The sequence below is a fragment of the Podarcis vaucheri genome (genome assembly GCF_965113315.1).
Source record: "Podarcis vaucheri genome assembly, chromosome: 6".
Lineage (NCBI taxonomy): Eukaryota > Metazoa > Chordata > Lepidosauria > Squamata > Lacertidae > Podarcis > Podarcis vaucheri.
This window is the reverse complement of record NC_138764.1, coordinates 87,415,207-87,441,454: the sequence shown is the minus strand read 5'-3', so window position 1 is coordinate 87,441,454 and position 26,248 is coordinate 87,415,207. Positions and strand designations below refer to the sequence as shown.

At 40.2% G+C, this 26,248-nt stretch overlaps 1 protein-coding gene across 2 annotated transcripts in view; it reads left to right on the top strand.

The window, feature by feature from the left end:
* Positions 1 to 26,248, top strand: part of B4GALT5 (beta-1,4-galactosyltransferase 5) — a 57,561-nt gene that overhangs the window by 22,205 nt on the left and 9,108 nt on the right. For both annotated transcript variants that reach the window (XM_082226339.1, XM_082226338.1), the window contains exons 2-5: positions 17,283 to 17,417; positions 22,300 to 22,413; positions 23,894 to 24,018; positions 25,686 to 25,802. In XM_082226339.1, the coding sequence (XP_082082465.1) occupies positions 17,283 to 17,417; positions 22,300 to 22,413; positions 23,894 to 24,018; positions 25,686 to 25,802 (491 nt within the window). The remainder of the gene's footprint in view (positions 1 to 17,282; positions 17,418 to 22,299; positions 22,414 to 23,893; positions 24,019 to 25,685; positions 25,803 to 26,248) is intronic.

The window sequence follows — 26,248 nt, the reverse complement described above, 5'->3', positions numbered from 1 at the left end:
TATACACTAGACAGCTATTTTTAGATTCCAGAATTCTTGGCACCATGTATAGAGGGGAAGATTTGGCCAGTTGTCACTGACATCAGAAGGGACCAAAGCTGGAAGAATTTTCTTAACTGATGTACAGCCTCTCAATGAAAAGTTCAGTGGAAAAAGCTAGGGCTGAATTCATGAGGATTTACTTAGTTGATTTATTTTCTCTCTCAAAACAAGTTGTAGACAAGCGGAGTCACTTAACGTGTGTGTTATGAAAACTTGATGTCAAATGTAAGAGGTCCTAAAACTGTTTAAATGCCTTTTGCCAAGGTTTCATGCTTGTAAGGAGCACAATTGTAGACTTTGGGCCACATCACCATTTACAAAGCTGCTGATGGTTCTAGAAATGCATCATAAATACATTCCAAAGGTGGTGTTTGCAGTGTTAAATTGCCCTGTATCATAGTACACTTGTCCTTGGCTCCTTGTTGCACAAGCAGTGGCTTGCATGCTGTTGATTGTTCATTCCTCGTTGAAGCTGATTACCAGCATTGAGTCTTCCTTTGAAACGGTATATAAAATGTAGTCTAAGTACATCTCAGTAGCTAATCACTAAGATCTTTAGGGCAAGGAAGTCATAGCACTACAACAAGAGAGGAAAGATCACTAGTTCAAGTTTCACCATCACCATAAATTAATTATGGCCTTAGGCAAGCCACTTACTGTTAGAGTTTCAGACCCCTTCACCTAATATGTAACTTGGTTATACTCACAATAGTTTGCAGGGTCTAATAATAGATTACTTGAAGTATGTCTGTAAACCCAATTCCAGGAACCATGGAGATTTCATGATGTAAAAACAATCAATACTAAGTTAGGCTACAATGAAACCACCTTTAGATCATTTCCCTGACAGGAACAAGTTAGAAGTGTAGTTTTCGATCTGGGAAGCTGTCTACACACCTACTCCCCCATCAGGGCATAAACATGCAAGTACTAAATACCAACTCTAAGCAGACTTCAGTGTGCGTTAACACATTCCTTTAGCCAGAAATGTAATAATGGCTTGTCAAGTAAGACTGGGAGGGTAGTGAGAAATCCAGAGCTGAAGGCAATTCTTTAGATAGAGTAGTATATCAGGAAACACAATTTCAGTGTCCCAGCTACATTTGAGTTTAAGCATAAACAGCACAAACAAGAAGTCCCTGACCAGCAATATATTGAATGTGGGAAACAATGTGTTTTCACTGTTACTCAGATAAAGAAGCTCTGTTGGATGCTTTAGGAATTGGGTTTCATGTCCCGCAGCCATAGTAAAGATGGTGTGCACTGAGAGAAGTGAAAAGACCCTCTGAAGCACATGGAGAAGGGGGAAGCCCCATTTAAGGGTTCTGAGTGCTCTTTTCCCCTGAAGTTTTTCCACCAGCTCCCCCACACCTTTGGCCAATTATTGAGATAGAAATGTGAAGTACAGCCAGAATCCAAATGGGAAATGTAAACAGAATGGTGTGAAATGCTTAACTAGGCAAAGGCCTTGCTGCCTCTCTGTCCACAGTCCTGTGTTTCTCAGTGTTTTTCTGACTCATGGCCTACTGCCAGAGTCCACATTAATAATGTACGGCTTTTTTATGTCGCTGCCTTCCCAGCATCCCCTTCAGCTGCTGAGTCAGAGAAGATTGTTATAGCAGCAGCCTCCAGAGCAGCAGAAAGCAATGAAATCCTCCTGCAGTGCTGTTGTGCTGTCATCTGTTATGCACATCTGCTCTGCAGGAAAGTCTTTGCTAAAGATGTCCTGGTTTGAAAAGCCAAACAAGAATGGGATTGTTTCACCAGTTTGTAACTGAAGAATGTATTGTACATCTAGAGTGGATGATCTTAGTTTAAGATTTCCATCTAGTATATGCCTGAAGAGGGGAATGAGTTTATCTGCAGATTGCTGCTTTCTTAAGAAATATTTGAAGCATAACTGTATATGCCATCAACTACATTCTTTTTCCTCTGTCTGGTTCATTCAAGGTGATAAGAGATTATAGATATCACTTTGCTGTTGAAAATGACTAAGTGATTAAAAATTTTAAGGTACCCAAAGAGTAGCTGATAGTATATATGGGTTAGAATCATAGAATAATAAAATCATAGAGTTGGAATAGACCACAAGGGCCATCGAGTCCAACCCCCTGCCAAGCAGGAAACACCATCAGAGCACTCCTGACATATGGTTGTCAAGCCTCTGCTTAAAGACCTCCAAAGTAGGAGACTCCACCACACTCCTTGGCAGCAAATTCCACTGTCAAACAGCTCTTTACTGTCAGGAAGTTCTTCCTAATGTTTAGGTGGAATCTTCTTTCTTGTAGTTTGGATTCATTGCTCCGTGTCCGGTTCTCTGGAGCAGCAGAAAACAAACTTTCTCCCTCCTCTATATGACATCCTTTTATATATTTGAACATGGCTATCATATCTCCCCTTAACCTCCTCTTCTCCAGGCTAAACATGCCCAGCTCCCTTAGCCGTTCCTCATAAGGCATCGTTTCCAGGCCTTTGACCATTTTGGTTGCCCTCCTCTGGACACGTTCCAGTTTGTCAGTGTCCTCCTTGAACTGTGGTGCCCAGAACTGGACACAGTACTCCAGGTGAGGTCTGACCAGAGCAGAATACAGTGGCACTATTACTTCCCTTAATCTAGATGCTATACTCCTATTGATGCAGCCCAGAATTGCATTGGCTTTTTTAGCTGCTGCGTCACAGTAAAAAAGCCAATGCAATTCTGGGCTGCAGGGTTAAACTGTGTTATGAAGGCTAGTTGTGTTAACTCTGTTGCAGCAAAAACAGCAGTGTCTTGTGACACTTTAAACTTATTATGGCCAGGGGTTAAACAATGTGTGACTGGCCAGCTGCTTCAAAGAGTGTGTTTGCCAATTGTTTTAAGACAATCCCTGCACTCCCATCTGAATGCAGGGACTGTATTAAAATGCTTAGGAAAACACTCTTGAAGCAGCCTCTTCTCCTTTAAATACCACTCATGCAATGTTAAAGGGAGGGGTGGGTGCTTCTTTAAAGAGTGCTTTTGCAAAAGGATTTCAGACAGCCCCTGCTTGATGCTCTGGAGGCTCACATAAGAGTGCTGAGGCCATCTTTAAACTGCTTACAAACAGTGAAGGGGCTTTGAAGGCATTGCAGGTTCTCAAGTGTCCGACTGCCAGCTGGCTGCCTGGTGTCTGAAAACTTTGCATAAAGGATTGTGAGGTGTGTGTTGCTCTGCCCACATCTCAGATTTGATCCACAAGGCTGATCCTGCCAAGGATCTGGCTCATGGAGCCAAGAGGTTCCCCACCTCCATGTTAAAGTATTCTTCATTTTATACCATTTTTAAAAAAATCTGTTTTATCTGCAATAATATAAAACCAATGCATTAATATCCTGTCTATTATTTGTACTTCAGCCTTATCTGATGAGTTCTGGCAGAAACTGCACATATACTGTATTTTTCGCTCTATAGGACGCACTTTTTCCCCTCCAAAAATTAAGGGGAAATGTGTGTGCATCCTGTAGAGTGAATGCAGGCTGCGCGGCTAAGCCCAAAGCCAGAACAGGGAGACGGAGCGCTGCGGAGTGCTCCGTCTCCCTGTTCTAGCTTGGGGATGCCTGCATGCAAAGCCTCTGCAGGGCAGTGGGGTGCCTTCACCCCGCTGCCCTGCAGAGGCTGGAAAGGCTGTTCCCAAGCCAGAACAGCGAGATGGAGGGTGAGACGGAGAACTCCTGCTGCGCTTCGGAGGCTTTGGGTGAATGCACCTTGAACGCACCTTTTTCTAGAGGGGGAGAACAAGGAAAAAAAATTCCCCCTGTTCTCCCCCTCCTATGGTCCAGTGCGTCCTATAGAGCGAAAAATACGGTATATCAAATAGCATATCAATGTATTTCCTGTCAGTTTTACTAAACCAACATGATTGACTAATTATATTTCTTTTATTGTGCCAGTAGTTGTTGACTAGGTTTAAGTGTTATATGCTTGTGTGAATTCCGTACTGGTAGTAAAGATTACTTGGCTTACAAAACAGCTGTCATGCATGGTTAAAAGAAACAAACATTTTTGGCACAATGGCTACTCAAAGAGGGGAAAAACTGGTCTATATAGCAAAGAAAAAAACTTTAACTGAGGGCAGTGAGCAGTGACAATAAGCTCTCTAAATCATAAGAATGCAAGTTATAGAGATCTACTTAAGCCCAATGATATGTTGTTGTCTTTGCTTGTCTCATATGTGAATGTACAGTGGTATCTCAGTTCTTGAACATAATTGGTTCCAGAAGACCGTTTGGCTTCCGAGATGCTTGAAAACCAAGGTACCACTGTACCAGAAGAGAATAGGTAGATTCCTGCTCTTATCAGCATTGATAAAATTACTTTCTACTAGTTTTCATCCTGGTGTTGCTGAATGAAAAGTTCATTCTTGAGTGAGTGAATTGTCAACTGCTGTAGAAGTGCTAATATACTCTGTTGATTTGCAAGAGGAAGTTCCATATGACCATCCTATGCAAAAGACAAAGCTATCTAGTTAGGAAAAGTGTCTTTACCCTCATTCTGAGCCTTTTCTCACCAACACTTGCAAGGATCTACATATGTGCTTGCTAGTTTGTTCCTGGGAAGTACACTTTTTATTTGGCAAGAGCACAGAATCTAGGGTGGTTCCCACCCTTGTGTGCCTTGGAAATCATGAGGACTCTTCACAATGCCCGGCTAAGTTCAGAAGCATTGAAGTATGGGAAGAGCTTTCCTGGATGTTGCTTTAAGCCTCAGTGGCACTTGGAAAACTGAGAGACTTCTTGCTCCTTTCTCAAACCTGAAGCTTACTGGATAGGTGACAAGTTCCCATCCCTCTCCTAGCTAAGACTCACCCTGCTCAATTTTGCTAGGTCTCAAGTTTAGAGTAATGTCAGAAGATCCTGTCCTCTCCTTCTGGCAAGAATAAATTTTGTATGCTACCAAAGTGAAATGAGATTGTTAGCTCCTGCAGTATGTCTGGGACAATATGACCAACATAAAACTTAAGCATTTTGCAAAGTTTATTTAATTTATCTAATATATTTATATGCCACCCTTTGTTATAAACCTCCCAAGGCACTTTAGAATAAAATGTGTATGTTCAAAATAAATTAATTTGATCATGTTCCCTTACATTGTGTTGTCTTCTTCTTTGGTGATCACTCCTAGCTGAGTAAGATTGTCTTCCATGAACGCGGTCTTAACAGTGAGTCTGTAAGTGACACTGGAGGCCAATTATGGAACCACACATCTTTCACAGGGACATACGTTTCTGGGCAGGAGTTGATCATGGTGAGAGTTTGTCAAACGTGCCTTCCTCTTAGCTCATTTCTCCCTTTTGTTCTGAGTTTGAGCGTCTTCAAAGTCCATGACACCTTTGGTAAAGGCTCTAATTGGAGCGCTCACAGGCCAGTGTTTCCCAATTGTTGTTTATACTACATTTTTAAAGATTTGCCTTGAGAGAGTCTTTAAACCTCTTTCGTTGTCCACCAGCATTATGTTTTCCATGTTGTAAGTTCGGAATAGAGTAGTTGCTTTGGAAGACGATAATCAGGCATCTGAAAAACATGACCAGTCCAACGAACTTTATCTTGAAGAATCATTGCTTGGACATTCGTGATCTTTTCTTCCTCCAGTACACTGACATTAGTTCACCTATCTTCCCAGGTGATATGTGCATTTTTTCAGAGACACTGTTGATGGAATCTTTCAAGGAGTTGGAGATGGGGTTTGTATGTTCCCATGCTTCACGAGCATACAGTAAGGCTGGTAGTACAATAGCTTTGTAATCAAGCATTTTGGTTTCCCTGCAAATATCCTAGTCCTCAAACACACTGCACTTCAATCGGGAGAAAGCTGCTCTCACCAAGTTCAGGTGATGTTGGATTTTGCCATCAATGTTGGCCCTTGTGGAAAGGTAACTGCCCTGGTAGGAGAAGTGATTGACACTTTCCAATGTTACACCATTGAATTGGATTTGTGGCGCTGCAGAGGGGTTGTTTTGTGCTTGTTGGTACAGCACTTTGGTTTTTTGGATGTTGAGTGATAGGCCAAGCTTTTTGTAAGCTTCTGCGAAGATATTTAGGATGGTTTGGAGGTCATCCTCTGAGTGTGCGCACACTACATTGTCATCAGCATATTGAAGCTCTATGATGGAAGTTACAGTAACCTTACGCTTTGCTTTCAGCCTACTCAAGTTAAAAGAGCTTTTCATCTGTTTGATATATGATTTCTACCCCGGTGGGGAGTTTCCCTTTGACAATGTGTAGGATTATGGCAATGAAAATAATAAATAGAGTTGGGGCGATAACACAACCCTGTTTAACACCTGATCCCCGCTGTGAATGGTTCACTTTGAGAGCCATTGTTATCTGTAATAGTTTCTGTCATATTATCATGGAGGAGCTGAAGGATTGTGTTCCAAGTTGTTGGCACATAGTTTTGGGAACTCTGCCAATACTAAGTCTGTGCTGTATACCTTTTTCTTAAATATCTCTGCAATCATTGCTTGTTTTAGTAAGAACATAGTATCTTTTTGGTCTTGACTGTTGTATTTTATACATCCAATTTACAGTTGCAGGTCTCTAAAAGAAACCACAGTCAGATGCTCTAATCAATATTAGCTTACCCTGTTGCACTTAAGTTGAATATTTTATCCTATTTCAGCCATTATTAGAATTTTTGTTTGTGATAATAGTTTGTCTGCTCAGCACTTTCTCTTTTCTGCCAATATACAGATAGCTTTCTCAGCTGTGGTTTTAGACACAAAAAATATCTGTGATTTTTTTTTCTTCATACCAGCAAAATACGAGTTGGTGTAGTTATACACCTATAAGCGTATAAGTCAAGGGACTTAGTTGCGATCTAACAAGATTTAGGTGGATTAAGCTCTGAATTTAATCAAAGGATAAGCTCGCAGCTTTACTTGAAATGAATCAACCTTCCTTACCATTCAAAAATAGCTTTCAGATAGTTGCCATGTGATGGCACGACTATGTTTTAATAAAGGAGGTAGGAAGGAAGGAGATGGCTTTGGGATTTAAAAATAATCTCAGTGGTCAGTTTTCAAATAAAGGAACAAAGCACTGAGTGAAATCAGTGGTCTGCCTTGCTTAGTAGTGGCTACCTTTTCTGGCCAATATGTTGTAAGTAAAGTCTAACATGCTATTTGTGTGTATATGTGCTTCTGGAACAAGAGTGCACACTTATTATTGCCCTTGCTTAACTGAAACTGGTATAAGTTTCAGTGGCTTCCTGTACATAGGATTGCTATGTTAGTCAGGCAAAGGCTGCAGATAGGTTCATAGCCTTCAGGTATTTGAACTTTAGTTGTGTGTCTTGGTGAATGCTGTATTCTAACCCTGTTCAAGGATTGTGGAGTTGCTTTGTTTAAATACACCTAGAGGTACTAGCATTGTAATTGGTTTGAAACCTGACACAGGCACACCTGGCCACTAAGGAGGTGGCTGTATGTAAATGGCAATCCCTTGAGAAAACGAGAGAGTTGAAAGCAATTAAAGCAGCCCCAAGCAAATAAAATGAAATAAAGGCTCACTAACAACTAGACAAATTAAAGTGTGTACTTCATGCAGAAAAAACTGAATCTAGGTAGGGAAGGGATTTAAATAATGCAGAGTAAAATACTAAATGCACCTTCCTAGACTGAACACAACAACAGTAAATTTGTCACTAATGTCCGAGCTCATTTTCTTATATAAGCAGTACAGCAGGTTCTGGTCCAGTAATAAAGCAAATCTCATTTTCCAATGCGACTAGTGTTCAGAGGCAGATGGAAATAGCAGTTTTGAGAATCTTAATCCAGATTAAGATCCTGAGTTCATTCTTCAAAGCCCTGAGTGAGGACTTGCAACCATGAACATACTAGAATTTTTCTGGAGGCTATGTGTACTACGTATGAAGATTTTGTTCTGTTTTGATTTCAGTAAGGTTTTTTTTAAAATAAAGGTAAAGCACTACTGCTAACATGAATTCTTCAGATAGCTTGTACTATATATATATTTTTGTTTCCTTGCACCTATTTACTTAAATATTTTTAATGACTTTGTGTTTAAAAACCTTGCAAGAAAGCAGATAATTATTAAAAAGACAATCATTATGTGGATGTCATCTTCTTGACCAGATGTGGGATGAATATTCAGAACAGTAGAATTGGGTGCTATGTTTAGATTTATGTGATACTTGTCTGAGCGCAGCAGTTAATAGACTGTAACTTGTGGTTACATTTCCTTTTTAAATGTCATTTAAGCTGTGAACTATTTCTTGGGTAATGTGCTTTTAGGAAGGGGCTCCTGACAAGTTTGGAATTTATTTTTCTGCGTCTTAAATATACTGCAAGATGCCTTGAGAAATTTGGTTATACAAAAGGAGTAAAAGTACCCCAAAACAAATAAATGAGTGAATGAATGAATGAGTGAGTGACTAGGGAAGACCAAATAAGTATACAATGTTTCTCTAGTATTCATGTTCCAGTGTTAATATGTTGGGAATCTTCCAGTCAGCAACATTAAGGGCCTCTACTTTAACAGCTAGCTCCCAAATATTTGCAGACCAAAGATTTATTGAAAATAAAGTTTTGTGTATAGAAATGATATCCAAGATGTTGTAGTGCATGTCTGATCCTTGTCAATGAACTTCCAAGGTTTTGGCCACATGTGTTCCTTTTAAGAGAAAAGTGGGATTTCCAAGACACTTGGAAATTTCTAGAATTTACAGGCACTCTGTGCTTGGTGATTATTATGAGTGAAACATTTTACTTTTGCTGTGTTCATTCCTGCTACCCTCCTACCACTGACCACCGCCTGTTTTATAAATTCGTATTTTGGATAGGATGAGAGAAATGAAAAGGATAACGTGTGCAATCCTTGGTAGCAGATCTAGAAATAGAAACTTTGTTGAGTCATTTCAAGGATTTTCAGGAATATATATGTATGTTGCAATTGCATTCTGTTTACAGCAAATCCTCTTTTGATTCCTGAGACATGTTTTTCTCCCCACCCTGGATACTAGTGATATTAACTCTACTGGGTGAAAATCTCCAGCCTCAATTCTAGGTGCTTTAGGACACAATTGTACCAGAAGCCAAACTTTTGTGCCCCCCTTGTCATTGGTGCTCAAACTGATTTTGTCCGTGAAGCATCCTTATTATGAGTCCTTTCTGTTTGTATTTAATCAAAGGGATCTTTTCCTCACAACAAATGTAGATTTTTAAATTTTCACTTAAGTATCTTAGGAATCTTTCTGAAACACCACGTCTTTCCTTGGATCAGCATCAGGTGGTTTAATCTTACTTGTAGTGTAATGAGGCTCTTTTCCTGTGACTTTGGCGGAGAGGTATGTGCCAAGTATGTGCCCTTGTACCCATGCAGTGTCAGGCGGTTCTCTCTCAGAGCTTGCACAACCTTACAAACAAGATAAGGTCTTACGCTTTATATTAACTCAGTGAACCTTCCCACTTGCTTCACAGAGCTTTGGTGTGCTTGTCTCCAAGGCTGCTAATGAGGAAAGTTTACTTTCAGGCATGGAATGGAAGCAGTCAGAATGGTCAAAAGCTGGTTACCAGATCTAAAGGTCCTTCAAATGTCTGCAGTATTCATTGACTTACACTGTTACCTACGGACATAGTCAAATGACTTGCCTTATTGTTTGGCCCTTGACATTTCTTGAATTTTGTATTAACCATTTATTCAAAGAATTGCTAAAATGCCATCTGAAATGGCGCTTTTAAGATTCAAGGAAGCAAAAATCAGGCAATATGTTATTGAGTGAGATTTCTAATGGAGTGCTAATTACTTCCACTTCAAGCTCTTATGAAGATGCCTAGAAGCTAAAGAACAATATTCTCTTCAGGTTTCTGCAGTCTGTATTAACTGTACAGTCTGCTCCATTATAAGGGACAGGTCTACACAACCTTTATATAAGGTTTGTTAGATGTGTACTGTAACTTCTCAGTGGAGGAATATCCAAGCATCTCAGCTGAAGTAATATGATGCAGTGTGACATGGCTAGTGATGTTAAATTCTCAAGAATAATATTTTGGAGGATATTCTCGATTAATGAGAATATTAAAGAATTTTCATTTAAAATAGAATATTCATTTTAATGTATTGAAAACGATATAACTTTAATAATAATATTAATATATTTCAGTATGTCAGTCTCTGGTAAATGGCACCTTGTACCATTGAATGGCACTGCAAAAGCCAGTTACTGGCACTAAATAAAAATATAGAAAGGTCAACTGTTTAAATCAAGGCCACCTTACATGCTGTTACACATAATTGTATAGGCCTAGGTACTTTAAGTGAATAAAGCATTAAAGCTTCTCTCTCTCTCTCTCTCTCTCTCTCTCTCTCTCTCTCTCTCTCGTGTGTATGTGTGTATGTGTATCTATGTGTATATATGTATGTGTGTGTGTATATATATATAATCACACTGTATGGCCAACGGTATAGAATTGCTAAGAATAAGGTCACACCAAAATAGAAAAAAGCCTATTACATATAGTTGAAATACATATGAATTAAAATGTTCATAAAATTAAATGAATAGCATTTTTAAAACTAAAAACTAAAACAAAGTTTTCTGTAGCTCACATTTCAGAACTGCCAGTGGTGAATGACACAATGCCCAGTAATGTAACTGGATCAAAAAAATCATTATTCATTACTTACACTAGCAATATCACAGCTTGACTTATTATTTACTAGATTTTTTAAATGTGCATTGTAAAACTGGTTCTTACATTAGAATTTACAGTTTGTGGAGAATATTCTCCAGAAAATTTTCTAGCAGAGAATATTCTCATCTCACTTCACTAGGCATGGCTATCTCTGCTGAATGGCAAAATACAAACTGAATTTCAAATTACAGAATTTGACTTCAGATGATATCATTTGGTCCAATTCTAAAAACAAAAGAAAATATCTTGTCTATCTATTGGCTCCGTGCCATTAAACCCATTCTGTAGTTGCTCAGCCACACAGCAAGCAGAATCAAGCCTGTTCATGCACCATGCAAAGTTAGAAAGTTCTGAGTACTTCAGAGTTCATACAATGTACAGGGCAGGAGCATAGCTCAGTGATACAGCACATGCTTTTCATGCACAAGCTCCCAGGTTCAGCCCCCAATATCTCCACATAGGGCTTGGAAAGACCACTGGCTAAAACCCTGGAGAGCCACTGACAATCAGCATTCTGGACAACATTGAGCTTGATGGGTCATTGGTTTGAATCTGTAAATGGTAGCTTCCTATGTTCCAAATGAGAATGAAACACTTACCTATAACACTATAATTTCCACATGCATTTTGCAGTGTATTTTGCACTACAGTTTTTTTCATATATGGTGTCTAATCTGTGTATATAAAGATGCTTTGAGACTCGCTCCCCACTGCCAGGCATGTTATGAAGTTAATTTGGCAACATCTAGAAAGCTGAAATTTGTTGTGTGTATCCATCACAAGTTGGAAAAATGTGACATTGTTATGGCTTCAGTCTGAATTTCATGTCATAAGTGGACCTCAGAATAAGTGTACTGAGAAAGCAAGCCAATTTTATTAATTTGTTCCAAATTCTTTCTACTGCATTTGCAGCATTCAGGGTGACTTACAAGAGTTGGATTTCTATAAGGAAGTTAATTTACAATCAACAACCATAATAAACAGCAGTACAGTTGGACGTGGAATGGTGTAGGAGTTTCCCCTTCTGCAAGTGAAGTTTCCTCTGTGAGGAATGGGATTTGTTGTGGCATGGGGCAGAGCAGTCTTCACAGCCTAGGACCCTCGTACCTATGGGACCGCCTCTCCTGGTATGCCCCACGGAGAGCCTCAAGGTCCATAAATAACAACACCCTAGTGGTCCCAGGCCCTAAGGAAGTTAGATTGGCTTCAACCAGAGCCAGGGCCTTTTCAACTCTGGCTCCGGCCTGGTGGAACGCTCTGCCACATGAGACCAGGGCCCTGCAGGATCTGATTTCTTTCCACAGGGCCTGTAAGACAGAGTTGTTCCGCCTGGCCTTTGGCTTGGAGCCAATTTGATTCCCTCCCTCCCTCTTTCTTTTTTCTTTTCCTTCTCCTCCTGCGATGAGGCTACATTTTAATATTTTAATGTTGTATTTTATTTTTGTGTTTAAGTTGTAATCATTCATCTTGTTTTTATTATTGCTTGTAAGCCGCTCTGAGCCCGGCCTTGGCTGGGGAGGGCGGGGTATGAATAATATTATTATTATTATTATTATTATTATTATTATTATTATTATTATTAATTACCACCTCTAGTTGCTGGAGGCGGTTTGGATGGGGGGTCCATCTGCCCAGCCCCACTTACACATCAATGTGCCTTCCTAAATGGCAGGCAGGAAGGAACTGCTACCAACAGCATGCATAGCTGTAATAGGCAGTGGAAACCACCTAAATAGGGTATTTGTGGGGCAGTGTTAGCCCAGGATCTACTGGATCCTGCACTGACCCTGCTGCTGTCACATGATGACAGCAGGCCTGATACAAGCCTCTTCCTTGCATCAGTAAGAGCTGGTGGAGCAAATGGTTATTTCTCCCAACTTCTGCCCCAGTTGGCATGAGTGCTGGGGCTGCTGAAATAGCAGTGACTACACTGCCTATCAAGCCTTGCAGTTGCCAGTCTGAGAGTCTGGTTGATCCCAAAGTCTGAAAATGGGACAAGTGACATGCACGTATGCATCTGCTTTATGCACAATTATATCAAAGGTCCATCTAGCACAGTACTTTCTATTTTGGGCAGTATCTCATTGTGGTTTTTGATTTTGCCCTCCCTTCTGAGATATGTTTTAAACGGAGAAAGCAGAGAATAAACCAGGGGCTTCATAGGAAAACACATTATCTACCACAGAGCAACAATGTCTTCTTCCTGTGGCAGACAGGACTACAGTGATACATTCTTGCAGCATGCAGTATTGTACAGTACATATTCAAGCAAGTGACTGACGTAACCACCAGTTTCTAAATATTTTGTGTGCAAAACCTAATTGGATTGTGCTTCTTAGTTGCTGAGAGTTTATCAGAACTTGAGACAAGCTGCCATCTGATGACACAAGTGTTTTATGTTTTGCATTTTTGTCAGCAACTATTTGTGTATGGAGTTGTAAAGATTTTTGTTTGTCAGCAGCTGGCAATCTATTGCCACTCAGCAGGCTAATCTTCTGCCTTTAGGTCTTCAGGGGCTCAGATGTCAAAATTTCCCACCACGCTAAAATTGGATTGGATCTCATATTTACCCTTTTCAAAAATCCACCAGGCTAGATAAAACATTAATCTGCATAATAATAATTTGTAATCTGTAGATAATCTCATTTATCAACTAGAGTATTTTCAAACTGTATGACATATGTGGAAATTATTCTGCTGAGTGCTTTTTGGAGGTAGCTGTTGCAAACCATTACATTCTGATGCATAAATGTGCAGTGGGCAAAACAACCCAGACCAGAAAAAAATATTTTGCACATCCCATTTGCTATGATAATGTGGATATGCAGATTATTTTTGGAACTAAATATTTACATATTGGGTTTTGCTTCCCTTCCTTGTATGCATTTGCTGCACCCATCAGCTTAAACAAATATGAGAGTTATATGTAATTGTCTCTTGTCCTGACTCCTGAGAGGTACGAAGATTTGTGTGCTTCTTCAGGTTTGGACCCTTGTTCTGATATTTAAGCTATGATTATTTGAAAAAAAGAAGAAGTCTGCCTTTTAGGAGCAGAAGTCCATACCCCTTAATGTACAGGTGCTTCAAAAAACAAAACAAACTTGTCTGAGCCTTTGAGAGAGTACAAATATTTTATAGATACCTAAATGGAATTGCTCTTTTTGGCTCTTATACATCATTAGATGGGACACGGGTGGTGCTGTGGGTTAAACCACAGAGCCTAGGGATTGCCTATCAGAAGGTCGGCGGTTTGAATCCCCGCGACGGGGTGAGCTCCCATTGCTCGGTCTCAGCTCCTGCCAACCTAGCAGTTTGAAAGCACGTCAAAGTAGATAAATACGTACCGCTCTGGCGGGAATGTAAATGGCATTTCCGTGCACTGCTCTGGTTCGACAGAAGCAGCTTAGTCATGCTGGCCACATGACCCAGAAGCTGTATGCCTGCTCCCTTGGCCCATAAAGCGAAATGAGCGCCACAACCCCAAAGTCGTCCGCGACTGGACCTAATGATCAGGGGTCCCTTTACCTATACATCATTGCACCTGTACGGTACATCCTACCTGACAGACTCTCTTGGATGTTAGGAGCACCAGAGGAGGTCCTCTAGGTAGCTCTACTGCCCTCAGAAGTTGGGGGGTGGGGTTGATGCAGTAGAGGGAATTCTCTGTGGTATCTCCTAAGCTGTAAAACTCTTAAGTGACTTCTTTCCCCCTCTCTGGTTTAGTGGTGAACAATTTTATTATGAAAATGAAATATATCATATAAGTGCCTCTAGGAAAATAACCTGAAAATTTTCAGAAAGATGTGGGTAGGGCTAGAGAGTTCAGGTCACCTTTAGGCCCTCTAAAGCAGACGAATGTTTACCATGGATCTCATCTCATAGAAAGCTGCTTTATAGAAGTATCTGATCAAACTGAGCTGAACATTATGAAGTCCTGCTTTCTTTAACTCAACCAATCTAATGTGGCAGCTCTGAGTGAAAACCCTTTATTTACTTAGCGCATCTATACTGTAATTTTTAGCCAAGGTAAGGCTATAAATAACACAGCATGGAATCATTTTGATTAATATAATTAAGTGGAAATGCTATTGTGAAAGAAGCTTGGTAAAGTTTATTCCTTGAAAAAATAAAAATAACTCTAGTGTCTGTATTCTGCTTAAGTGGAATGCTGTACTTTCACCCCTGCTACGTAGCATTTTAATGGGACTGAGTTTTTTTCTAAATACTTGAATATTTGTGCTTGGGCATTCCTTGTTGCCAGGATGCCACCACCACTCTTTGTGTACTTTATACCATAATGCTAATTGTTGATTCAATTTATTTATAGTTGCCATATTCATGTGTTAGAGGAGTCCTTCTTCCCCCTTGATTTACATGACTATAAAAACTACCCTGCAAGGTCTAAAAGATTTTAATAAGAAATGCAATTTTACTAAATTTCCACCATGGCTACCAGTGGCATTGTAAAAATGCATTAAAAGCATGACAGATATCTGTGAGTTGGCCATTAAAAGCAAACTCAAATATTCTTGCAAAACGTCTGATGAAGGATAATGTCTGATTAAACAGAATATTCAAATATAGTTATTAAGAATATTTTGTGAACAAGCCCTGAATGCCTCCAGGAGCCCACCCAGTAATTTCGATTCATTATCTTCAACTTAAAGGAAGTTTTCAGGCAACACTGTTTGGATAATAGCTTGGCATTACTACTGGTTGAAATTTCTAGCAATTTGTTAGGTGTTTTTGTATGACAGCTGTTTTGGTGTATTTATCTGTACATCATCCACTGCCTAGCACAATTATATGTAGATTAGAAGTCCTCCCTCCCTGCTGCTGATGAGATACTGGGGTAGAGGGTGCATGAGGAATATTTTGGATCTGCCTTCTCAGAAAAGCATGTTGCAAAAGATTGTATCAGAATATTTTATCTGGGCTGTACCATGTCAGACTGCTCTCACATTATTGAATCTTCCTCCAAAGCCCACCCCCACTCCGTCCATTATAAAATTAACTTGTCTGGGAGAAGGCTATGTTAGAACTCTTTCCTTTCACATCTAGTTTTTTTGAACATATGGATATATTTATTTTTGTTCATGGAAGAGCATTCATGTGAGTACCACCCCTTTCCCATATGACCTAGTATGAAAGCCCAGCATAGAATTTTTTTTACCAACCACAAGCCTGCAACCTATGTGGGTGTTATGTGGGGATTGCATCTAAAGCCAAAAGTGTGTATAGTCAAAACACATTGGGTTCAAATGGCAGGTGAGATTGCCAAAGTATTTTTTTTCTTGGATGGCCCCCTTTTAATTTTTTTGCCAAGTACATAAAGCTGAATCGGCACAAGTTAAATGTGTATAAGTTGTGGGCTTACTGTAGTTTGGAAAACTATAGGCCTCTTGCACAGGATGGTTGACAAGAATCTTCCTGAGAAAGTGACTCCCTGCTTTCCTCTGATGAGCCATGGCACAACCAAATGAATTTGTTATCTATGAGCTTCCTCAGATCTAACTTGATGCAGTCTTTTCTTGCTGACTAACGATCTAGAGTCTAGCCCTTTGTGTGTTACTCTCTGATGTATGTGTTTAAGGCCAACATTGTGTTTCTTTTTATTTGCAGGCCAACTTTTTAGTACTGCATCAAGTAAAAATCAAGGGCAGTTGATACAGTTTTCATAAATTAGTAGCTGAAATACATGGTTCATTTTGTGTGTGTTGCATTAAATAACCCCAGTGTCAGAATAAGTATTGATCAGGGCTTTCACCCCACTGGACTTTTCCAACATGCAATAATTAGAACAATTTCTTCACACATTCTCCTCTGTAGTGTAAACTTGCAAGGGGCCTTTGTTTTTAAATAGGAGAGCCCTTCACTGAATAAAAACTTAGTGTTTTTTGTCAACTTGCATTGACATTGCACATTCTGCCTGGATGGAATTTATTTTCCACTTCTGTCAAAATAAAAGCAATGGCCTGGAGTTAACAAACTCTGTGCTTGAACAGATCTGAAAAAATTCCAGTGCTACTTATCTCCCTGCCTGCATAGCCTGTGGCAAAATGTGCATCTAGTCTTCACAGTTCACTACATAGCATGATTGCAAAGCATACCTAATTGCTGTCTTTGGTTCCCTGTGTAGCATATGTGTGCTACCTTATTTCTCACTTCATGGTCCTTCTTGGTAGTGGCACCCCCACCCTACAAAACTTCCTGCCCAGGGAGGCATGTCTAGCTAGTTTTGCTCATTTTCTAAAGGGTGAGAAGAGATGGGCCTTTCAGAGTATTGGCATTGTAGGTTGGCCCTTGTGGTCTCTTCCTGCTTTCACTAATTTTATTAAATTTCTTCACCTCAAAGCACACAAACCTGTTCCAGTGCATGTGAGTTTAAGCAAAAACAAAACAAAAACCTGTATATATCATACATCTAAAATACACAGCAATTGAGAAGCAATATACATAAGACACATTCTGTAGTGACCATTGGCAAATAAATAATTTTTAAAAGATTTTAGAACTTGTCTTCTTCCTGTAAAAAGGCTGTGACTAATTTAAACTTCGTTTTTCTTGCAGTGAACACCTACCTCTTCATGATGCAAGCCCAAGGCATCATGATTCGTGAAAACATGAGAACAATAGGAGCTCAGGTTTATGAACAGGTGGTCCGCAGTGCCTATGCCAAGAGGAACAGCAGTGGGAATGACTCAGGTATGTTTACTAAACATTTCTCATAAGGTAAAAAAGACCATCTCAGGTAGGAGTGGGGAACTTCCCTTTGTCTGACCTTATCTCAAGAAGCATTGAACAACCTTTAGACACCTTACAAGCTTTACTCTGATTCGATTACGGGGTTGTTACTAATATATAACACACGTCACTTAACTAACACTGTTTCTACTATGACCTGAATAAAATGCCTATTCCCTATGTTTAATGAACTCGCATATGGTGCCAGTAGTTCAGCTGCGCATTATAGCTCTCTTCTCAGCTGGCATCTATTTAATACATTAGATCTGTCAGAGGTCTATTTTCAAATGTTTCGCCTAGGGTACACAGAATGTCCCAGGTTCAATCCCTGGCATCACCAGGCAGGGCTGGCAAAGATTATCTACCTGAAACCCCGGAGAGCTGCTGCCAGTCAATGTAGACAATACTGAGCAAGATGGACCAATAGTCTGGCCTAGTATAAGGCAGCTTCCTGTGTTTCTATGAAAAAGACCCAGAAGTGATTCTGCTGTTTATTCCATCTTCTGGATGGTTACCCAAGTCACTTAGTAGTCTTACCAGTAGCCCACTGCACAGTGATTTTGCCTGCTGATGACACAGTTGACACTCTTCTGTCTCAAATACATAGCCAAATAACATTTTTGATCACTGCTCATTGCTATATGAACAGTTCACACTGAGTGAGCTAAAGTGGACAGCTTATTAGCCTTGTTTGCACACCATATTAAGTTATAGTACAGAACAAACATGGTTTTATATGAACCAGCCTCATGCTTGTGTATGCTTCACAGTACTTCCCATGGTGCGCCTCCCTTGCTCCTGAAGTACCGCAGACAAAACAAGCCAGTCTAGCTGTGGGAACAAACTCAATAGTTTCTTTTCTGGACCTGGGCTCCATTTGTGGACCCTTAGAAGGATGCCTGTAGTCAGTTAAATAACAGTATCTCAACGAGTGCTCATTATCTACAAGAAGGTATAGCCTACCTTACCTTTAGGCCAAAAGCTCATTGGAGACCTGTTAGTTTGACTCATTCTGAAACCTAGGAAAAGCCATCTAGTTTCACTACATTCCCAGAACATTGAGCAAGTATGGGGAGAAGTAGGCTCATTGTTTCTGCACTAAATGATGATGATGATGCAAAAAGCAAAGCAGATATACAATCAGAAAATTTACCTTACATGTCTATTTGTTCAAAGTTCTGTTGTTGTTGTTGTTTAGTCGTTTAGTCGTGTCCGACTCTTCGTGACCCCATGGACCAGAGCACGCCAGGCACTTCTGTCCTCCACTGCCTCCCGCAGTTTGATCAAACTCATGCTGGTAGCTTCAAGAACACCATCCAACCATCTCATTCTCTGTCGTCCCCTTCTCCTTGTGCCCTCCATCTTTCCCAACATCAGGGTCTTTTCCAGTGAGTCTTCTCTTCTCATGAGGTGGCCAAAGTATTGGAGCCTCAGCTTCACGATCTGTCCTTCCAGTGAGCGCTCAGGGCTGATTTCCTTCAGAATGGAGAGGTTTGATCTTCTTGCAGTCCATGGGACTCTCAAGAGTCTCCTCCAGCACCATAATTCAAAAGCATCAATTCTTCGGCGATCAGCCTTCTTTATGGTCCAGCTCTCACTTCCATACATCACTACTGGGAAAACCATGGCTTTTACTATACGGACCTTTGTTGGCAAGGTGATGTCTCTGCTTTTTAAGATGTTGTCTAGGTTTGCCATCGCCTTTCTCCCAAGGAGCAGGCGTCTTTTAATTTCGTGACTGCTGTCACCATCTGCACTGATCATGGAGCCCAAGAAAGTAAAATCTCTCACTGCCTCCATTTCTTCCCCTTCTATTTGCCAGGAGGTGATGGGCCCAGTGGCCATGATCTTCGTTTTTTTGATGTTGAGTTTCAGACCATATGTTGAGTTTCAGACCATATTTTGCGCTCTCCTCTTTCACCCTCATTAAAAGGTTCTTTAATTCCTCTTCACTTTCTGCCATCAAGGTTGTGTCATCTGCATATCTGAGGTTGTTGATATTTCTTCCGGCAATCTTAATTCCGGCTTGGGATTCATCCAGCCCAGCCTTACGCATGATGAATTCTGCATATAAGTTAAATAAGCAGGGAGACAATATACAGCCTTGCCGTACTCCTTTCCCAATTTGGAACCAATCAGTTGTTCCATATCCAGTTCTAACTGTAGCTTCTTGTCCCACATAGAGATTTCTCAGGAGACAGATGAGGTGATCAGGCACTCCCATTTCTTTAAGGACTTGCCATAGTTTGCTGTGGTCAACACAGTCAAAGGCTTTTGCATAGTCAATGAAGCAGACGTAGATGTCTTTCTGGGCTGTTCAAATACTCTGAGCTGGAATTAGGTACTGCACTGGTCTTCTCATTGCTGTTAGTGTTATTTTGTTTAGTCGTTAAGTCGTGTCCGACTCTTCGTGACCCCATGGACCAGAGCATGCCAGGCACTCCTGTCTTCTGTTAGTGTTATATTGAACCCCAAACCATCAAGCATACATTCATAGAAATTGTCATCATTTTGGGCTGACGCACAACTCTTGAATCACAGTTGGTTGCAAAATCAACTTGGTCTCATTTGTTCAGTATTGTTTGGCAATAATAATGTCATTTTAATTTCCATTTAACTACCACACCCAAGAGGTGGAAACTACTGCAGAGTTTCTCTTTCTGGGAGGATAAATGAAGGAGGAGCTCTAAGATATGGATTTCCCTATGCATAGGGGAAGAAGGAACCTTTAATAACCTTATACATCTGTCACAGTTTTTTAGATTACACAACTAAGCCAGTCATCTTTGTAAATGCCAGTTGTCTCATTTTCCTAATGCTATTTTTAGATGGCTTGAGGAAGTTATGAAACCTGGCATGCAATCCAGGCAGTTGGTCCAAGGGTTCTTTGGTCCTAGGATGCACTATTGATGTTGTAATTTGGGAGGAACTGTCATTCAGCTACATTTGAATAATCCACATACCTTTCAGTAGTTTTCTCTTTTCACCTGTGGAGAAAAGACAAACAAGCTAAAACTTTGGTAGAATTGCAGTGTGAGTGGAGTGAAGGTTTATCTTATTTATGGAAAGATCATAAGAACCCTGCCAGATCAGGCCAAATACCTTGTCTAGTCTAGTATCATGTTCTCACAATGGCCAGTCAGATGTCAATGGGAAACCTGGAGGCAGAAACTGAATGCAACAGCTCTGTGCACAATCCCAGTAATTAAAGGAAGCTTCTGCTAGTACTACTACTATTGAACTCTCTAGCGTTTTTCAGTGTGTTAGCAGGGAACCCTGTGCTATACTAAAATAGCAACATTCATGAAAAGCATGACGAGTAGAACAAAGCAAGCAGAAATACAACATGTACTTGCCTGATTTTAATAGAAATTTGTTTATTTAAATATGGCAATGACTATAACAAATAGGCATGATAAGCTGGCTCATCCAGATGCTAATGGTGTCCTCTGGATTGTCATTGCTGATTTGCATGTAAGCTTCTGTTGTATTATGTTCCAATACAATAAGCTTTATGATTGCTGATCTTTATGGCATGAGTTGAAATGACGGAGGGGTAATTTTTAATGTTAGACTATAATTGCAATACCTTTTCTGTCTTAACTTTGCAGGCCCTACTGATTCACTTGATAGCTTGGGGCTAGTGAATTATTCCCTGAAAATGCAAAGAAGCACTTGTGACTTGACATTTCATTTTTTTTTAAAAATGCTCTGTGAATTGTTCAACTGACTGGGGGGGGGGAGGCATAACTTACAGCCCTTGGACAGAGATGGAGTTAGGGGGGAAAAACAAATAGATGGAGAAGATTAGGCAGAGAGGCACAAGGCTGCACCTGTGCTATTGTCCCCAGAAGAACCTTGGGACATATTCCTGTTAAACCAAGAATACCATAACTGTGCATAGAATTTGCACAGCTTAAGATTCAGCTGCAGCATCCTGTAAAGCATTTTTTTTGTTTGAGCTAGGTGTCTGTAAGTGTCTTAGTAGGTTCTTGTGGTTGAAGGGAACAAGGCAGTTGTAGGAGTCTGGTTTAGGGGAGCAAAGTCTACCTGACCAGATTATATTTGGGCAAAGGATAACAGCCAGAACAGTTATTACATAGTTGAATTTACTCTGTGCATCACATTTTTTCAAACTAATAATGAAAACTTATCTTTCAAGGCACTGAGGTTGTACAAAAAGAGAGATGCAGCATGACAAACCTTAGAATGAGTGGCTGGAATTTTTCAAATGTATTAGAGAACTGTATGGGTTCTCTGGGAAAACACTGTCAGCAGTGCCTTAGTTGCTTTATAGATTTGTAACCCATTAATAATTCCATAGTTTTATTGCTTAATATAGAATTAAATGCTAGGAACATGCTTATTTGTGTTGTATAGCACTTGATGGTGAAGCAGCGAAGTACTCTAAATCATGGGTAGGCAAACTAAGTCCCGGGGGCCGGATGTGGCCCAACTACCTTCTCAATCCAGCCTGCAGATGGTCCTGGAATCAGCGTGTTTTTACATGAGTAGAATGTGTCCTTTTATTTAAAATGCATCCCTGGGTTATTTGTGGGGCCTGTCTGGTGTTTTTACATGAGTAGAATGTGTGCTTTTATTTAAAATGCATCTCTGGGTTGTTTGTGGGGCATAGGAATTTGTTCATTCCCCCCCCCCAAAAAAAAATATAGTATGGCCCCCCACAAGGTCTGAGGGACAGTGGACTGGCCCCCTGCTGAAAAGGTTTGCTCACCCCTGCTCTAAATGTTGTGATTAGCAGCAGATATTGTTGATGAATAAAAGAGACTGCAAAGTTAATAGCCTAAATAGCACTCTTCTTTTCTCTCCTCCCACCTCCCAGATTATCCTCTTGATTTGAACCACAGTGAAACATTTCTGCAAACAACAACTTTTCTTCCCGAAGACTTTACATACTTTCCAAACCATACCTGCCCTGAAAGACTCCCTTCTATGAGTAAGTACCGAAGGACTTGCAGAACAATTTGCCTTACTTTCTCATCACTCCTTTCATTTCGTAGCCCCTCATCATCCTTATGGGCTTCAGAGCCAGTTGGATGAGTAAGTAGGAGGTACTCTTTATTTTCATGGTGTATTTGAAGTCTTCGTTGTTCTTCAAGAATTCTCAATTTTCTAGTAGTAATGAGTGCTTCACTGGTTGAGCGATTGAGAAGATTGTAACACTAATTCAGTCCAAAGATGAGATAGCATGTTCCATGTATTGCTGGTCTTAAAATACTCAGATTCAAACATGAACTCGGATAATTATGTTGAAAGACCAGGCTAGATACCACATTGAACATTTGCTGTGTGAGTCTCTTAAAAACTTTGAATGCAAGCTATTATTATTATTAATAATAATATTATTACCCTACCTTTTTCCCTAATGAGATTCAAGGTGGCTTACAGATAAAAACAAAATAAAAAAATTCCTTCCAGTAGCACCTTAAAGACCAACTAAGTTCTGAAGAAGTGTGCATGCACACGAAAGCTCATACCAAGAACTAACTTAGTTGGTCTTTAAGGTGCTACTGGAAGGAATTTTTTTATTTTGACTATGGCAGACCAACACGGCTACCTATCTACTACAGATAAAAACAAGTACAGCTAAAAACAGAAAAATATATCATTAAAATACAATTAAACAGAGATAGAATTTAAACTATATACATATATAAAATCTGTTTAAAACATATGAACAAGTCATGAGAGGGATAAGGATTGTAACTATGATAAGTGCAATTTTTTTTACAGCCTCCTATATTGTTACCCTAAACCTGATGAGACAGTCTATCTGCTTAACACTTTACAGTTGAATTCAATGAAGCTTGAATTCAAAGCATGGGTAGGGAAACTAAGGCCCGGGGGGGGGGGCGGATCTGGCCCAATCGCCTTCTAAATCTGGCCTGCAGACGGTCCAGAAATCAGCGTGTTTTTACATGTGTAGAATGTATCCTTTTATTTAAAATGCATCTCTGGGTTATCTGTGGGGCCTGCCTGGTGTTTTTACATGAGTAGAATGTGTGCTTTTATTTAAAATGGTTTTCTGGGTTATTTGTGGGGCATAGGAATTCGTTTATCCCCCCCCCCCAAAAAAATAGTCCGCCCCCCCAAGGTCTGAGGGACAGTGGACCGGCCCCCTGCTGAAAAGGTTTGCTGGCCCCTGATTCAAAGTGTTGAACTTCACCTGCATCATTCCTTTAATATGAGAAGTCAATGTTCTACAAAACATATTAAGCACACCTCAAAATCAATTATAATCCCATATATATATATAGAAATCAATTGCTTTTGTCATACTGGGAGTTATGAAAATGTAAGAATTGAATTGTGCAGCAATAGGATGAGGTAAAGAAATTCAAGAATTGTAAATGCATATTCTCAATCAGAGCTGTACTTGTTTTTTCTCATAACCTGCTTTTTAACTATGTACGCAGAGGGCCCTATTGATGTAAATATGAGTGAAATCAGTATGGAAGAGATCCACCAACTCTTCTCTCAAGACCCTGCTATCAAACTAGGAGGCCACTGGAAGCCTAAAGACTGTTTGCCTCGTTGGAAGGTAATCTAAAGACAGGGGAAGCTGAAGCTTATCTTTCCCAAACAATAGTATTATTATACCGTAAGGAAAATAATAGGCTTGCATAGCTAACTTACATCCAATTCCTGCAGAAAATGAAAAATACTTTCCCCTTTGTTTTTTAAAGAAACAAACTTCCAAAGTGCCTGCACAAAATCCCTCAGATGTATCTGCCCCCAGTTTGGGAGGCTTAATAGACTCTGGAGGGACTGTTGAGCTTGCACATTTAATCCACTTCTGTGAAAAGAAAAAAAGTTGTAGCCATTTCACATTCCCCATTATAGTAACTGGGGATGGGGAAAAGAGCCTCCTTTTTAACACATCTAATTTAGTCCTGAAGAAGAAATCAGTTTAGAAAGGACTGCTTTCCACAGCTATAGATATTCTGGTGGGTACACACCCATACAAACTTTCTCTTCCTCAGGCTATATGAATTGCACAGTCTAGCCTGGTCTATGTTGTTAAGTGTGTACCTGTGGCAGCTGAAGCTTTCTGTTGTTGTATAAAAGAATTAAATAGGTTCAGACCATTCTGCTCCCTAACATGGAGCTGTCTGGTCATGTCTTTAATATTCTGAAATCCCTGTTTGTAACTCTTGAGTACAGTCATACCTCGGGTTGAATGCGCTTCAGGTTGAATGCATTCAAGTTGCGCTCCGCGGCAACCCGGAAGTAACGGAGCGTGTTACTTCCGGGTTTCGCCGCATACGCAGACGCTCAAAATGACGTCATGCGCAGAAGCGGCAAAAAGCAACACACGCGTGCGCAGACATGCTATCATTAGTTACGTTTGCTTCTGGATGTGAACGGGGCTCCAGAACGGATCCCATTCATCATCATCATCATCAATCTTTATTACGGTCCAGAGACCCAACAAAACATTACAAATTAGTATAGAGTTCATACAGTCTACTTCCAGGTTAATCAAGCACTTTGTTTGGAATATAGGGCTCGTTTGTTCTTGCAACCACCGATAAAAACTTTGCCACTGCCAACGCTCTATCTTTTGTCCGGTCTTCCAGTAGGAACCTGACATAGTGAGCCTCTGACCTTCCCGGGAAAGGCACCAGCAAGGGTAGTATCAGTTCAGCCCTGGCCCGCTCATACTTCGCACAATGTAACAAAATATGATCTATGGAATCAATGTCTTGAGCACACAAGCAAAGTCTGTCCTGGTAGGGAACTCCTCTCAACCTACCATCTAGCACTGCAGAGGGGAAGACATTCAGTCTGGCTTTGGTGAAAAGCCTTCGATAGTTAGGTACTGTTAGGTTTTTGATGTAAGATGTTAACTCAAAGACATACCCATATTGAACTCCTGCTGCCAGCGGACTACAGACTGCGTGTGACAGAGATCGCAAGTCACTGTGTGCATTGTCCCATTCGTATCCAGAGGTACCACTGTACATAACAAAAGTTTGCATTGGAGCAGGCTTTAAAACGCTAGAAGGATTATGAAATCCTGGTTCCAATTCTCAAGGGATGAGGATAGTTTAGCCAGTTGCCCATTCTTGAAGATTTTATTATTGAAGATTGTATCCATTTGATTTACATGTCCTTGGTGTTTTGTGCTGGTAGCCTGTGAACTGATAAAGTTTAGGTTGCTTCCAAGATCTAGAAAGAACTAATGGTCATTTTTTTTGTCTCTAGGTGGCAATCCTTATCCCATTCCGTAACCGTTATGAGCATCTGCCAGTCCTGTTTAGACACCTTATTCCAATGCTGCAACACCAACGTTTACAGTTTGCATTTTATGTTATTGAGCAAGTAAGTTAGTTTGTGTGTATTGTTGCCCCCAATCCAATTTCTCTTCAGAAGAACATACATTGAAATAAGATGACCTGGTAATGGTTTTCTTTCCGAAATACGCGTTGAGAGAAAGACAGTAAACTGTGCTTTCCATAGGGCTCTTGCATACTGTATTAAATCCCTAAAATGTGCCCAGAATGTGCCTGCAGTTAGTGATGCCAAAATGCATGCCATGTTAGCTTTCCCAGTGTGGTAGTGAATGTCCTCTTTCTGTGATCAGCAGTTGGGACCCAAATACTACTTCACTTTACCCTGTAATCAATCCAGCAGGTTTTTATGAAACCTCTCCAAACATTTACCATTAAACTTAAATTATTTTCTGGTGTCACACTTTGCTCTGAAAGCTGATGTAATCATCCCATAAGTTCTTTTTAGCTGATATTGCTGATTTTGGCCTTGGTTTT